Source organism: Oryctolagus cuniculus, chromosome 9, assembly GCF_964237555.1.
Source record: "Oryctolagus cuniculus chromosome 9, mOryCun1.1, whole genome shotgun sequence".
Taxonomy (NCBI): domain Eukaryota; kingdom Metazoa; phylum Chordata; class Mammalia; order Lagomorpha; family Leporidae; genus Oryctolagus; species Oryctolagus cuniculus.
The window spans coordinates 79,112,696-79,129,857 of NC_091440.1; the positions used below are offsets into that span (position 1 = coordinate 79,112,696).

Genomic DNA, 17,162 nt, shown 5'->3' on the forward strand with positions numbered 1-17,162 from the left:
ACATGAAATATTTTGAATACACTTCTCTTCTGTTAGAGTGAAAGTTCAGTGATGGTGTGTTCATCATGTAACTATACACAAGCTACAGTTGTCCAGAGGACTAGATTGGAACTTCTCTCCTGCATGTGTAAATACGTCACATTGTCAGCATGCCAGAAGTGACAGATGTTATTTTTGTATTTTTAAAAAACAATTTGTTGTATATAAGAGTTTTTATTTCTTTTGTGCAGATCAATTTTTAAACTCATGTAGATAGGTGTCTTTCCACTTGTAAACTATGAAATGTCAGTGTTGGGGCAGTGTGACAGAGCAGCGAAAGTCAGCAGTGACAGGACACTGAAGAAACAGACAGCTCTCCTGCTTTGCCTTTAAAGTGTCATCAATTTGTAGTTTTAGTGTTATATCTGAAAAAATGTTTGTTGATAAATTTTATATTAAGGACATACCAAAATCAATACATCAAAGCTTCAAAAATTTTGGGAAGAGGGGTTTCATACAACCACATTTGGCTTATCAATAAATTCACCAATTCTTATTAACTACTTTGCCCATAAAAAAATGCTGATACTTACCAGAAACTTGACCACCCTCATAATGATGATGAAGGTACCATATATAGTGCCAGAAATGTTAGGCAGTAGCGGCTATCTCTGACAAAGTATTTCCCAGAAATGAAAATATGCTTATATTTACCATAAAAGAAATTTAATGTGTTTGTGTAATTTGTACTGTTGGGTTTGAAATTTTACCAATCAGGATTCTAGGTGATCAGCAGATGGCCACTCCTGAGTGAGACTGATTTTATCTTTTGTCTTAATCAGTTTATTAAATAATCTCTGAATCTTACACTAAAACATGCTGTTATAACAAAAATAAAATATGTGATGTACTAATTGAATGTTTAAAAAATACATCATAGAATAGAAATATAGGGCCGGTGCTGTGGAATAGCGGGTAAAGCCACCACCTGCAGTGCCAGCATCAGATATGGGCACTGGTATGAGTCCTGGCTGCTCCACTTCCTATCCAGCTCTCTAATATGGCCAGGGAAAGCAGTAGCAGATGGCCCAAGTCCTTGGGATCAGCGCAGCTCCAGCCTTTGTGGCCAATTGGGGAGTGAACCAGCAGATAGAAGACCTCTCTCTCTCTCTCTCTCTCTCTCTCTCTGCGTCTCTTTCACTTTCTATGTAACTGACTTTCAAGTAAAATAAATAAATCTTTGAAAAGAAAGAACAGAAATATATAAAACTGATGATGAATGTGAACAGGTCTTTTCTCAGGTTTGACTTATTTCTTTATGAAATTATTAAGACTTTAGGGAAAGGTATGTTTAATGTAATGAATGGAATAAGGAACTAACAGAGACCTAGGAATTGGCCTTTGATTTTAAATATTCTGACTAACCTTGTCAATAAAAATTATAAACCTAAAAAAATTTTAAAATGATGGTATACACAGATATTCCTTTACCATTTTTCTTTTGATTTACAAGCAGTTGTATAAAGAATTATGTTATTGGATTTCTATGGAATAGAAATATAATATATTTGATAGCAATAATACAAAGAAGATGGGTGGGAACAAAGCGATAGTGACTTAAGGAAATGACTGCAGGTGATAATTGAAACCACAGGAACAAATGAGGATCCATAATTAAAAGAAGGCAAATACAAGGAAATTCACCAGCACATACTTGATTTGCTTTCTGCTCTCAGCTTCTTTAAAAGGCATACAATGAACCAATTAAATTGTTTTTATTTTGACTTTTTTAGGTTTATTTTTTAAATTTTATTTGTTATACAAGCTCCATGTATTTCCTACAAACAGTCAGGAACATAGTGATACTTCTCATTCTACTTCCTGTTCATGCTCCCACCCTTCTACCTCCTCCCTCCCCTATCCCCTCTCTTAATTTTTACAAAGATCCATTATCACTTTACTTTATATTCACAACCTTAACCCTACACTAAGGAAAAAATTCGAAAAACAGTGTGAAGAAAAAAACAGAAATTTTTAAAGGAATATGATTATAAAAGTTGTAATTACAAAATAATGAAATGTGTTTGTAATATCTGTAGATATGAGTATATAAAGCAAAAAATGTCAAGAAGGGGAAACCTAAGAAACCCACACAAAATTACAAATCCCTCCCCACAAAAAAACGTTTTTAATGTTTAAGGAGATGGAAATGCTAAATAACCTGATTTGATCATCACTCACTGAAACATTTATCAAATTATCACACCTCACAAATATATACAATTAAAATAAATTATAAATTAAAAAGAAAATATAGTTATTTTTGTAAAGAAATTGTTAGTTTAAAATAAATTAATACCTAATTTTCTGTTAAACAAACAAACAAACAAAAAAAAACAAAGACACCCAGTGGATGAGAGAACCCAGAGATAGTACCAAACACTACATTTTCTCCTCTATAAAGGAACTTCAAAAAGATTGTGAAAATTTTAATATAAGTTTATTTTAGCACACAAAAAACTGGAGTTCATATAAATGAAGGGTCTTCAAAAAGTTCATGGTTCATGGAAAAAGTGTATGTTCATGGAAAAAATTATTGATCTCAAAACATTTTTGTACCAAATTAGGCAAATCAACAAGGAAACAGAACATATGAACAAAAACCAACTAAATATTACAGGTATCTCTAGAATAGACCACGTAACATAGCAAATACACCTTCTTCTAAAGTACACATGAAATATCCTGGATATGCCAATTTTATGTCATAAAACAAACCTTAATATGTAACAGATCCAATACAAAGTGATTTTCCCCAAGTCTAATGATTTATTTAATTCATAAGTGATACTCTTCTTTTTTTGTTTGTTTGTTTGTTTGTTTTTTGACAGGCAGAGTGGACAGTGAGAGAGAGAGACAGAGAGAATGGTCTTCCTTTGCCGTTGGTTCACCCTCCAATGGCCGCTGCGGCCGGCGCGCTGTGGCCGGCACACCACGCTGATCTGATGGCAGGAGCCAGGTACTTATCCTGGTCTCCCATGGGGTGCAGGGCCCAAGCACTTGGGCCATCCACCACTGCACTCCCTGGCCACAGCAGAGAGCTGGCCTGGAAGAGGGGCAACCGGGACAGAACCCGGTGCCCCGACTGGGACTAGAACCCGGTATGCAGGTGCCGCAAGGCAGAGGATTAGCCTAGTGAGCCCCGGCGCTGGCCTAATACTCTTCTTATTTACTACTTAACTAATCACACACAGAAAATTCACTGCCAGTTTACACTACTCAAAAGCAGGCACAGAAATTAAAACTCTCTAATACTAGGTCAAAATCATTTACAATAGGCTCCACAGTGATACAGTTTGATGATGTTATCTAGGGAAAGAATTAATTAATTTACTTCAGGGCCCATATATTGACATAAAGCTCAGAATCACTGAGACAACTGACAGACTACTACAATTATACTAAGCTGCAAGAAATTTGAGGCAAAAAAGAGATACTGTGTTATTACACAACTTTAAATAGTTTAAGCTTCATGTATGATACAAATCAAAAGTCAACTAATTACTATATACAACATACCTTTTCAATATGGTAGCCCTCTACTCCTTAACTCACTCTGTCATATATTTTACTATAAAACTTGAAACTAATGTGAACCTCTCTGCTTCTTTTCCCATCAAAACTCAATCTGATCCTTGCCTCCTTCTCTGAATTCTGTGTATTTCTAAAGAAAATTGATTATTAAAATGTTTGCAAATGCAATCTATCAGAGTGGTATTATACTTCTAGAATGCACAAGCTGAGAAAATGTTTTGTTTTCATGAATGACAATGTCCATTAAAACAGGCACTGCAGGTTAGGAACTTAATAAAATATTTCTTCATGTAATACTCTAAATTTGACAGTATTTCCCTTTAAAAGTTCTGGCTATGATGTAGGCAACTCTATTGTGCAGTGGACATACTCTGTATCACACAGATATTTTTGTACAGAAAAAGGTGACACAGAGCTATTGCTTACTTTCACTGTTGTTATAAAAGGATGTGACAAGAGCTAGCCATATAACACATTACTAAGTTTGCAAAGCTGTTAAGGACATTCCTTTCTGAATGGAAGAATTATATAACTGCTTACAGTTCACTTTTTTAAGTTACCAGCAATTTTAACATTTCACTATAGCAAAACTGGATTAGCATTTTTATGTCTGTATTTCCTCAGTTTTTTTTTTATCTTTGTCTTTTACTTATTTATTCATTATTTAAAATCATTTTATTAGTGCTTGAAAAATTTAAACTCCAGGTATTTAGTGTAAAAAGGCAAAGAAGTATAAAAAAGGCAGGTTGCATATTAATTAAACATCTGAATAACAAAAACAGTTCCATGCAAAGTCTACATATGGCAGAACCATAACTCAAACCTAACAAAAGGACCAAGGAAAGCAAAAATGGCTGAACTAACAAAAATACATTTCTAAGACTAGTGAAATAAATAAAACAAAATGAATAAAAGAGTGTAGCAAGTAATGTCATAATGACATAAAATTAATAACACTATTGTAAGTATTAAAATCACTGGGAACAGATAGATCTTCTAATATGATTAAATTCAAATTGTTATTTATTTATTATAGAACATTTATATAAAAAGCAATTATCAATGTAAAAATACAAGAAAATAAAGATTACTTTAATGCTTAGTACCCCTCTAATTATTTAACACTAAGTTTAAAAAAACCACTTCAACACAAGACACATACTCCTTCACATTTATACAAACTTTTACTTATATTGTATAAATCTCAGTTCCAAATACTTAGGAATGTCACAATTCCCAACATGATTTAAGTAAAATCCAAACATATTTCCCTAGCCAAGTGTGCTGTTCATTATGTGAATACTCAATCCTAACTCAATAAGGCCTCATTTTCAAAGTTAAATAACAGGAAGAATATGATAAATCACAATGAGTTTTAAAAAATTATGATACTCACTACTGTACTCATTTCATTACTGACAAGTAGAAAAGCAAACATACAAGTTACAATTGAGTAACTTCAGCCATACATAATATTTTATATTATTTTCCTTTAGAATTATTTTCTCTTTAATTTTTATTCATATAAAGACAATATATTTCATTTTTATAGGTAAAATTCTAAGAGCATAAACATATTTCCCTTTCTCCTTCTTTCTCTCCCTCAATCCCCTTCGTCATTCTTTCTCTTCAATTTTTGCAAAAACACAATTTTAATCCATTCAATAATCACAGGCTGAATGCACCACTAGCCATAACTTTCAAGAAGTAGAAAGTCCACAGTTCCAAAGAAGTATAAATAAGGACCAAAAATAACAATTGAGTCACAAGATGTCCATTTCATCCCTAATTTTTTTTGTATTTATATTTATTACCACATATCTGAGAATATATTTGTCCTTTTAGGACTGGTTTATTTCACCAAACATAATGGTTTCCAGTTGCATCCATGTTGTTGCAAAAGACAAGATTGATTCTTTTTTTATGCTTGAGTAGTATAAACTGTGCTATCAAAGTTACTTAATCTTTTCAATAAGAATTTCATATGTTCATTATATAATGCATACATTTCAAAAATTGAGATTGTAAATACCATATTAAACCATATAATTCTGAAAGATTTATTACTTCAGAATTATAACAAAAGACAAATCTTCAAAATTAAAAAACATTCTCAAAAATAAAAAAGTACATGAAGGGAAAATAATTAAAAAGAGAGAAAGCACATTTTAAACTAAGAGAAACATAGTGACAACTGACTGAGTTTCAAAAAACAAACATGACTCTTAATCTACACCAACGAAATAAATTGTCACATTTTACATATAAAAATTCCCATAAATGTTCTAGTAAAATGATTATTACTACCTTATATCCAGGTCCTAACTGATGAATTGCAAATATCTGTGCTGGATTAAGTGCTTCACTGAACACATAAACCGCACCAAGTTGACCACAAAAGACCCTATTTGCATCAGCAGTTTCTGAAGATCCAAGAAAGCACTTGTCATAGCTCTGTGTTTAAAAAGTTATAAAAAAGAACAAATCATTATTTTGTAATAACAAAACATGTAAGTACATGTGCCTTCATTGTCATGAACATAACAATAAAACATAACAATAACAGATGAAAGCATTAGTTAAAACGTTAATGGAGTGTTTAAATAATAAAAGCCAGTAAAGATTTTTGTGAAAATTAGTTAAATGATTTATATTTGGAATTTAGCACACAAATTACCATCAGATTTTGCCACTTTCCAAATTCTATCATTAAAGGCAATAAATGTTTTAAAGGTATAGAAACTTAAAATGTTACTAAATGCATCTATTTATATGTATTACTATCCTGGCTTTTTCACTTCCTGGAGCATTATCACAAATAACTAAAAACTCTAAGTCTTTTTTCTTAATATTCTGTTTTACCAACTAATCATAGTCAACAAGACCACTGGAGTTTCTTCTACTCTAAAGTAAAAAGACTGTATCCTCTGAAGGACAAATAAAAGCAGAATTTCATTTGTATATTCTGTTAAAATTGCTCTTTTACTTATTGATTATGGTTCCACCGTTTGTTCCAAGTCAGGAAAAGCAATCTTTTCCTGTTAAGGTACAGAGAGGAAATATTTGAAACTTTACAAGCCACAGGTGGTATCTATGGTATATTCTTTAATTTTGTTTGTGTACTAAAAATAAAAATGAAATCTTTAAAAATGTAAAAATTAAGATTATTAGTTCCCAGGTGTTACAGAAACAGCCTGAAATTTTTATGTGGCCAACAAGCTATAGTATGCCACTCAGTGATACAAGGAACAAACTATGGGATACAAATACACAGTGCTAATTCAAAGAGTGCAACACAACAGCCAATCCCTGCCCTTCGGGAGACTAAAGTCTAGAGAGATGCAGACAAAACTGAGAAATAAAATCTATAGGCTGATGTGTTTTTAAATTATAAGCAGGTATCACATGTCTGCTCAAAACTTTTCAAGGATTTTTATGAGGGTATGATGGGAAAGCCTCAACTTATGTTTACATGAAAGGTCCACATGATTTGGCCCTCAACTACTCCTAATCTCAACAGTATCATCTTTCTTCCCTGTGCTCCAGACACACTGCCTTGCTGTTCCTTGAACTTCTCAATTCTGCTTTGAAGTGTTTGTACTTACTGTTCCCACTGAATGGAGTATGTACCCCAAATATTCAGATGGTTTGCTTCAGTTCTAACTAAAACCATCTCTGGTCAATCTAGTTTCTACCAAATCTACATTCATACTTTAAATATCTATTCCCCATTTTATTTTTTTGACAGCATTTATCACGATGTGACAAATAACAGTGATTATCTTGTACTTATTCATTCTGTTTAAAGTCTTTCTTCTATGCAAAATAAAGACATAAAACATATTCCTAGTGTTTAAGATTCTGGAAAGAATAAAATATGGTGCTTAAGTTTTGGTGCCAAAAATACTCAATAATTTGGCCAAGTAATTTTTTGCAGTATTATTTATGTAGGTTGGCAATTTAATTATACTAAATTTGACTTAAAGATGAACTTAATAAAAATAAACCTTCAAAGGAAAATACAGACAATTTTTCCCAAGTATATTATTATTCAATTCATGCTGCAGTGATGCATCATATTCTCAAATACATTAAAACACAGATTAAATTTTTTTAAAAAACTTACATCATTTGTGTTAACATGCCAAGCCATATCACCGTAGGATACCAGCTGTCCATTAACATAACACCGAATTTCACTGTTCCTCCATCGATTGTAAATATGGACGATGCTGATCATGTACCACTTTAATAAAAATAATTTAAAATATTATTATATGATGATTAGATATTAGTGTCTATGCAACAATGACATTCATAATACTAATGAAATGCTTCAATGACTATTAATGATCATCAACTATCATTTCTTCAAGTCCTCTCGCCCTCTTTATTTCACAGATGAAAAAAGCGACTCCTGAAAAACAATGTGGATACAGAACCAGAACCCTTTTACCCCCAGAATGATACTCCTCTTCAAATATACTATGATTCAAAGTTGTTGTAAGTACAATGATATTCGCATTCATTCACACCAACATTTACATTACATTGTGCCAGGTACTGCAGATGCCCAAGGCTGAGCAAACAGACCAAAGGCTCAGTTCTGGTCAAAGAGACACAGATGAAACAAATAAAAAAATGCAGAATTACCAATCATTCTAATTATAGTGGAAAAAAAACAACAGCATAAACTGAGAAAGCATAACCTATGATTTGACTTTGGATTGCCCAAGCAAGACAAACCTGTCAAAAGGTTTTAACATTTATACTAAGATTCTAGTAGTTTCATTTCCACAAATTAGATTCATTAATTCTACTGTTCAGTATGTGCTTTTTGCTTCATAATGTGTGAATATTCATTAAGAATCAATACATGACTTTATCTGGTTTCCATATTACACTTAAAAATGGTGTCAACAAAAAGCATTTTAAGTATCAACTTTGATAAGAGATGAAGTTTTCTAACAATTACTGGATCTAATTTTTAGAGTTTTCAGAATTCAAAGCCTAAAACAGCGAACACAGAAATATTTTTAAAGTATAGAAAAATGCAGGTAAGTTAATTTATAGGTATTTGAACAAATATGATTTCATGAGTTAAGAAAAATTTGATATGTTTGTTCTCTCTTCCAAAAAGTAAAATAAATGCAAGCATTGTTCTACAGATTATTTTAACATATCAACTTCATATTAATGTATTACTTCATATAAATCTGAGAATTATAAACCTACAGTAACTCTCAGTCACTATGATATTAGTTATTTCAAGGTGCCTAAAATATTGTGAGCAAAATTCAGTTTTATTCATTTCAATGTATAAAAGAAAAATATGCACTAAGCAATGCAGAGAAGGCAGAAATACAAAACTGTATCCTTAACTATAAAAAAAGTCAGGTCAAACACTTTAAATGCCTAACATACGTGCTTTTTTTCCCCACAAGTTGCTTCTTTCTAGATAATATTTAATGTACTGCTAACTGAATTATTTACTTGACATGAAAGTAACATGTATGCTGCTTCTGATTAAAATCAAAATAGAGGGGTCCAGCATTAAGATATGGGGTTACAATTGCCACTTGCAATGCCAGCATCATGTATTGGAGTGCTGGTTCAAGTCCTGGTGTTCCACTTCAGATCCTGCTCCCTGCTAATGAGCCTGGGAAATCAGAAGAGGATAGTCCATGTACTTGTGTTCCTGCTACCCATGTGGGAGACTTGGATGGAGTTCCTGGCTCCTAGTTTTGGACTGGCCCAGCCACTGCCAATGTGACCATTTGCAGAGTGAACAATAATATGAAAATCTCTCTCTCTCTCACACTCCCTATTTATCTCCATCATTCTGCCTTTCAAATACAGTTTTTAAAAACTAATAATAAAATTAGAAGAGGAAAATCTTTACTTATTAAAACATTCAATTTCTAAGTATTATATTAATTACCAAGACATAGAAACTGAGCTTAAAACGCTGTAAAAAAATCTTAATGCACTTTACATGTATAAGAACAAAAATTTATGTATATCAACTCAGCTGGCTTTTTAAACAGTCAACCAGATGGTCATCTAGGTAACACAGTCACTACTACATATTTTGAAGCAAAACCTTTAGAAATTTACCAGTCTTTAAACAGAATAGAAGACTGCCTAAATATAAACAAGGACTTCCTGCCTGAAGGAATTTTAAGATAAAAGATATATTATACTTGACATATCTGATGCAGAAAATTGATCATTCAACAAATATTTATACATTTGTTACTATTCAAGATAATTTTTTATACTGGGCAAAAATATATGCTTCATCTGTACGCACATAAAGACAGCAAGATTTGGTAGAGATCAAACATAAAAGCAGTGAATATCTTAAAAAAAAGATTCAGAGACCGGCGCCACGGCTCACTAGGCTAATCCTCCGCCTCACGTCGCCGGCACACCGGGTTCTAGTCCCGGTCGGGGCGCCGGATTCTGTCCCGGTTGCCCCTCTTCCAGGCCAGCTCTCTGCTGTGGCCCAGGAGTGCAGTGGAGGATGGCCCAGGTGCTTGGGCCCTGCACCCCTTGGGAGAGCAGGAGAAGCACCTGGCTCCTGGCTTCGGATCAGCGTGGTGCGCCGGCTGCGGCGCACCGGCCACGGCGCGCCGGCCGCAGAGGCCATTGGAGGGTGAACCAACAGCAAAAGGAAGACCTTTCTCTCTGTCTCTCTCTCTCACTGTCCACTCTGCCTGTCAAAAAAAAAAAAAAAAAAAGATTCAGAAGCAAAAGAAGTAAAGACTGACATAAAACAGAGAAAGGAAAGAGAAACAGGGTAAAAAGATTACCACATGAGAATTCACTAGAATTGAAATGTAATACTAAGTATGAAAAATAAAAAGGAATTTTTGAATAACTGAACACAGAAGAAAGAAACCCAACAGGTAAAGAATCTTATGGTACAGCACAGAGACTTACAGAAATGCTTCTCAGTGTTGTAGTGAGGAACAAAAGACCAGAATGAAAAGAGATCTGTGATACACTTTTAGGAACTTGGCCTTTGTGAGTATATAAAACACAAATAAAAGCAGTAAAGTACAATGATCACCTCCACAGTTTAGGAAAATACCTGGCAGTGGAGGTGGGCTAGTTATGCACGTATGAATACAATCAAAAATTACCAAAAAGGTTTAGCTAAGAAGCCACGTGAGTCTGAAATAGCACAATGGTGTTGATAAATGTAAAACAAAAGAAAAGGGAATAACAGAACTAATTGGAAGCACTGACAAATAAAAGGGGGTTTTAAGATAATTTCCAAATTTTCACTTAATTTGGTAGTGGTACTATTAAGATAATTAAAATAGGAAGATGATCAGGTTATGGTTATACAATTCACCACAAATGGTAAGGCAGCAGTCTTACGAGTAGGAAGTAGTCCGTCCTGATAATCTTACTGACATATACCACAGGAAGTCCCCTGAGCCAGGAAGCAGCACAAGGACTCAAACATGCAGTTAACTTGCCCTCATCTACATCTGATGTTGTTTCCTTCAGTCTGGACTTCCAGATGGTTGGCTACTCTGACACAAAGATGGATTCTGGTTAATAGGCAGGAACATTGATCTAGAAAATTCCAGCTGATGACATATGAATTTATCTTATACATATAATTACACAGTTGCACATTTATATATATCTTCTCTTGCTACCTTTTAATTTAGGATGGCTTTTTAAAAATGTTTTCCCTGGTTTCCACTATTCTATAGTATATTATGTAAAGCTCTACTTCATGGGCCAAAACATTAAGAGTGCAGCAAGAATCCTCTCCTTGAAGCCTGAATTACTGAAACTGCAGAATTAAACAAAATCTTTAATCTCAGAGAACAAGTCAGAATCACTGGGATTAAGTGAATTTCCTTAAAGAAAAGTCTACATTACCCACTCGGGATGTTTACCATTGAACTTTTTAAAAAGAACCAATTATTTATAAATCCATAGCACATGACAAACAGAAACCAACAAACTAGACTGAGGTATGAATCTCTGGTTCTAAATATCATTATAAAATAATTCAAACACTGTTAAAGGAAGGAAGGGGAGAGAAGAAGTAGGGAAGAGGACGAAAGATGAAAAGGCAGAAAAGAGGCCGGCGCCGCGGCTTACTAGGCTAATCCTCTGCCTTGCGGCGCCGGCACACCGGGTTCTAGTCCCGGTCAGGGTGCCGGATTCTGTCCCGGTTGCCCCTCTTCCAGGCCAGCCCTCTGCTGTGGCCAGGGAGTGCAGTGGAGGATGGCCCAAGTACCTGGGCCCTGCACCCTATGGGAGACCAGGATAAGTACCTGGCTCCTGCCATCGGATCAGCGCGGTGCGCCAGCAGCAGTGCGCCAGCCGTGGCGGCCATTGGAGGGTAAACCAACGGCAAAGGAAGACCTTTCTCTGTCTCTCTCACTGTCCACTCTGCCTGTCAAAAAAATAAATGAATAAATTAATTAGGAGAAGGAGGTAAAGCAAAGGAAAAACATGGGGAGATGAGAAAAAAGAAAGGAAGAAAACAAAGAATTGTAATTAAAGTAAAAATTCTTCAAATGTTCAACTAAAATAATACTCTAGAACTGCAATCACAGTAACATAAAAGACTGCCTTTGAAAATGTCTGAATTTGTTAAAACATTTTATACTATTTAATAGATACACAAAATATTATAGATATAACAAAATTTCAAATAATATATTCAAAATGTATGAGTAAAATATTAAATATAATTTTAGCTGAACAACTTATGTAATATATACCAAAGCTCTAGGATCCAAAGAGGATATAAAAGAATGAATCAGTTCTCAGCATTCTAAGAAACCAGGCTTTCCATTATATCTTTGCAAAACACTTTCTCAAAAAGCATGAACTTTCTTTTTATATTCATAGTTAATGCTCTAAATTTCTATGTACAACACTGAGTATTAACTCATTTTTTCAGTATACATTGTTGTACCAGAACAACAACAACAATGACTGGCAAATTTTAGAGTTTACATGGTATCACACAGCAACAACCTGAATTATTTGTCTTTAATTGTCCTGAAGTACCCTTTTCTCTTACTATCACATAGAAAAGGTTCTTAGATAGCAGAGCAGCACTTACCACAAGGCCCTTGCAATCTCCTTTTAATTTATCAATTATAATACCCCACTAATCTCATTTCACTGGGAAATAAACTACTACAAGGTATTTAGCTGTCCAGAGAAATGTAACAAAACTAACAAAAGGCCATATTTTATTCATTTATTCACCATATCTTATTGCCAGTCTACCAGATTCAGTGTTTTATGTGAGACATTTGAGGGAATGCAAAGAGTCACCAAATAACACACATATAAAGGAGTAATAAAGGCTTAAAAAGAGGAATTGTGATTAGAAATTCTAAAATAAAATGCTGTGAGAAAGATTATCTGGAAAAATCATAAATCAGGGATGGATGCCATGAAAATGTTGTTCCATGAAATAGGACATAGAATTGGGGCAGGAGTTGAAGATTTAAGCTCCTGAGGAAGGAACAAAGAAATGTTGTTTGTGCCAGATACCAAAAGAAAAAGAGGAGAAAGAGATTCTAAAGGGGAGGAGGAGTCAAAACGCTAAAAAAGCAGAAGTGTTTTTTCTTTCATTCTCTGTCATATTCCAAGTTTCTAGAACAGTGTCTGATACTCAGTAAATACTCAATGAATTTATGTATATCAACTTAGCTGAATGCCAAAGAGTAGATCAGACTGAGAGACTTAAAGAATGTGAAAGAGGCATACTACAAAAAGTCCAAAGTCTGAACTTACAGAGACAAAATTCAGACACAGAAATAAAAAGATAATTCAGAAAAGGATAAAAGAAAAGCGTTATAAGCCATAGGAAAACCAGTCAAAGAAAATATTACAGAAGTCATAATAGGTGAGTTTTAAGGCAGTCATTTTGAACCGAAATATTTACTTCCACCTACCTTGCGTGGCTGAAAATCATATTTCACACAGTGCTGAAAACCTTTTCCTTTGGATTTCAGTGATGTGACTATTAAACAGTTGCCAACAAAATGAGCAGAGTAACCAACTCCTTTGCTAGTACGGAAACTGTAAAAATTTTAATAACAATATAATAGTTACTCAGACAAAAAGAAACATATCTAATACCTACTAGTCTAAATTATAAAAATAAAACTCATTTTCATAGAATACAAGGAGCTTAACACATATCAAATAAAACTAAAGTCTAAAGTGTTTTTGAACAATCAAAAGAAATATAATTCAAACTTAGAAATAGAAGACTACAGAAGCTTTTAATATTTTAATTTATAATGTTATAAATACATAAAAAATTAATGGACTACAATTATAGGCTTTACCTACATTTAAGGACCACTTCTAACTAACTAGCAAACATAAAGCTCACTTACATATAGCTCACGTTTTCAAAAAAATTTGCCCTCTTTCTGCTATATCTTTGAAAATACCTTACAACTTAAAAAAAAAAACAAAAGTCAAAGCCACGTTTGATAATAATTTGATTAAACAAAGGAGTTTGTTTTAATTAAGAAAAATGATATGACTATTAAATATATCCATTTTCTTACAGAACACTCCTACTAGCTATTAATTTAATTACAATGTAGAAAACACTTCATTTTATCAGTGCTTTACAAAATGAAGTTATTATTGAAATAAACGTATGATTTCCCAAAATGATCATGCTGAAGTTCAACGCCTTTTATGTTTGGAAGCTCAGATGCTTGTCTAGAACTCCCTCATTTCTATCCATACATAACTATCACATGCCTCTACACTCACATTTCTGATTTACTCTTTGTACAAAGTACTTTAAATATTATTCCCTCATTAAGATCTACCTGACAAATACTAATATGATGTTCATTTTACAGTTTAGAATACTAAAGCAAAGGATAAATAATAAGTGGCTAAGACAGTACTTAGGCAATCTTATTTCATGGCACTGCAAGGATTAAATGGGTATGTATAAAGAAATTCAAATGCAATCCATACATTAATGCCATCAATGAATGTGTGATGTTCTTATTAATAAGATGTTTTACTGTGTATTACTAGATACTAATATTATCAAGTTATCAGTCCTTACAGAGCAAACCACTGTTAGGTTAAAGAGCCCATTCTACTAATTATCTATGAAATAGTTATATGCTTATTATGATTTTTTAAACTTTTATTTAATAAATATAAATTTCCAAAGTACAGCTTTTGGATTACAGTGGCTTTAACCTCCCTCACACCCGCTCCCATCCCATCTCCCGCTCCCTCTCCCATTCCATTCACATCAAGATTCATTTTCAATTATCTTTATATACAGAAGATCAATTTAGTATATATTAAGTAAAGATTTCAACAGTTTGCACCCACACAGAAACACAAAGTATAAAGTACTGTTCGATTATTAGCTATACCGTTAATTCACATAGTACAACACAGTAAGGACAGAGATCCTACATGAGGAGTAAGTGCACAGTGACTGCTGTTGTTGATTTAAAAATTGACACTCTTATTTATGGCGTTAGTAATCACCTGAGGCTCTTGTCATGAGTTGCCAAGGCTATGGAAGCCTTTGAGTTCACCAACTCTGATCTTATTTAGACAAGGTCATAGTCAAAGTGGAAGTTCTCTCCTCCCTTCAGAGAAAGGTACCTCCTTCTTTGATGGCCCGTTCTTTCTGCTGGGATCTCACTCGCAGAGAGCTTTCATTTAGGGTTGGGTTTGTTTGTTTGTTTGTTTGTTTGTTTTTGCCACAGTGTCTTGGCTTTCCATGCCTAAAATACTCTCATGGGCTCTTCAGCCAGAACCAAATGCCTTAACGGCTGATTCTGAGGCCAGAGTGCTGTTTAGGACATCTGCCCTTCTATGAGTCTGCTGTGTATCCCGCTTCCCATGTTGGATCCTTCTCTCCTTCTTAATTCTATCAGTTAGTAGTAACAGACACTAGTCTTGTTTATGTGATCCCTTTGACTCTTAATCCTATCATTATGATCAATTATGAACTGAAACTGATCACTTTGACTAGTGAGATGGCACTGGTACATGGCACCTTGATGGGATTGAATTGGGATCCCCTGGCACGTTTCTAACTCTATATTATGATTCTTTTAAGTACATCTCAGTTATGCTCATAGGACAAAACAACAGAAAAGGCAAGTTGAATAATGTCTAATATGACTCTGAATTTTTCTTTCCTTGATCAGTACCAGGAGATCCTAATCACCCTGCAATTGATCTATAATAAAGCAAACTGGACAGAGAAGGTCTGTAACCTTTGACTCTTTAACTGGAAACAAAAATAATGAGGCAGGTCACCTCAACATCAAAATAAATAAATAAAATTTAATTAGCTATGTCTTCATAGTCTTCATATGTGCATGTGATAATATGTTGCCTTGATATCATACATTTACAGAATAAAGTACTGAAAGACCAAAGTCCTAAAACTAAACATATTACTTACCAATAAAGATAAGGTTTATCCTTATCAACATTAATGTTATTTAATGGATCCATACGAAACCAAGTGTTTAGGGTGAAGCCATTCTGATAAGGCCACTTCGCAATAGGAGGCAAAGCAATTGCCTATAATGCAATGAAAAAGACACAAAAGTATCAGTTGAAGGAAATGTTAGTTGATTAAGGTAAAATATGACCTTTAAGGTAAAGAGTGATCGCAGTATAACTATAAAAATCATGATCAAATACAGAAAATAGAAACTATTATCTTATTGAAATATTCTATACATGCATTTTTCTGAATACAGAAACATTATATTTCTAAATACTGACTTTATTAAGTTTCTTCTCTACATTATGAGGTAGGTTTCAGACTGTACTCCAAAAGGTTCCTCTTTAATTTCACCAATATCTGAGAGATTTGGGATATACATATTATGAAAAAATTATGGACAGCTTCTAAGACATCTTGGTACAAAACTAAACATCTTTAAGTTTCATTTTTCCATGAACCTTTTGAAGTCCACTCTTGTAGTCCTTTATATACATGCTTCAGAATTTTCACTTTTTTATCCTTTACATTCATTTGATTAAGGGAAGTTGAACTTCTAGTGCCAGAAATTACTGTGTTACAGAATGTGAATGGAATCAATAATGAAGAAATACAAGTATTAATGATAACATTCTTGAGACTTATTATTCAGAAAGTTAACCATTGATATTTATGACCTAGAAGGATTAAGATCTACTCCTAAGTAAGGAAAGGAATAATTCAAAACTCAGTAGATAGCAGTAGTCAAACAAAATCTAGCCATTCTAAGGAATAAATGAGAAAGTGCATGATTATCTGACTTGATGTCAACAAATATCTGCATGAATGTACTTATTTTCCTAGAAAATAAACAAGTTCCTTAACCCATTATAATTTTATAATCGATGTGCTATATCAAAAACATACTTCCAAGAATAATGGTGTTTATCAAAAATAGCAAGTAGTTTCCATATCAAAAATCCTCTGCATACAGAATAATGTTTAAATTTCTCCAAGTTATATAACAATCTTAATTCTCACTACTGTTCCAACAGCCCATTTCAATTTTTTTCAATCACCTATGTTCCAAAAT

At 33.5% G+C, this 17,162-nt stretch overlaps 1 protein-coding gene across 10 annotated transcripts in view; it reads right to left on the reverse strand.

Moving 5' to 3' along the window:
- The window catches only part of NBEA (neurobeachin), a 726,466-nt gene that overhangs the window by 612,696 nt on the left and 96,608 nt on the right, over positions 1 to 17,162 (reverse strand). For all 10 annotated transcript variants that reach the window (XM_070049020.1, XM_070049018.1, XM_051831739.2 and 7 more), the window contains 4 exons: positions 16,043 to 16,164; positions 13,524 to 13,650; positions 7,700 to 7,819; positions 5,881 to 6,027 (listed from right to left, as the gene is read on the reverse strand). In XM_070049020.1, coding sequence (XP_069905121.1) covers positions 5,881 to 6,027; positions 7,700 to 7,819; positions 13,524 to 13,650; positions 16,043 to 16,164 — 516 coding nt within the window. The remainder of the gene's footprint in view (positions 1 to 5,880; positions 6,028 to 7,699; positions 7,820 to 13,523; positions 13,651 to 16,042; positions 16,165 to 17,162) is intronic.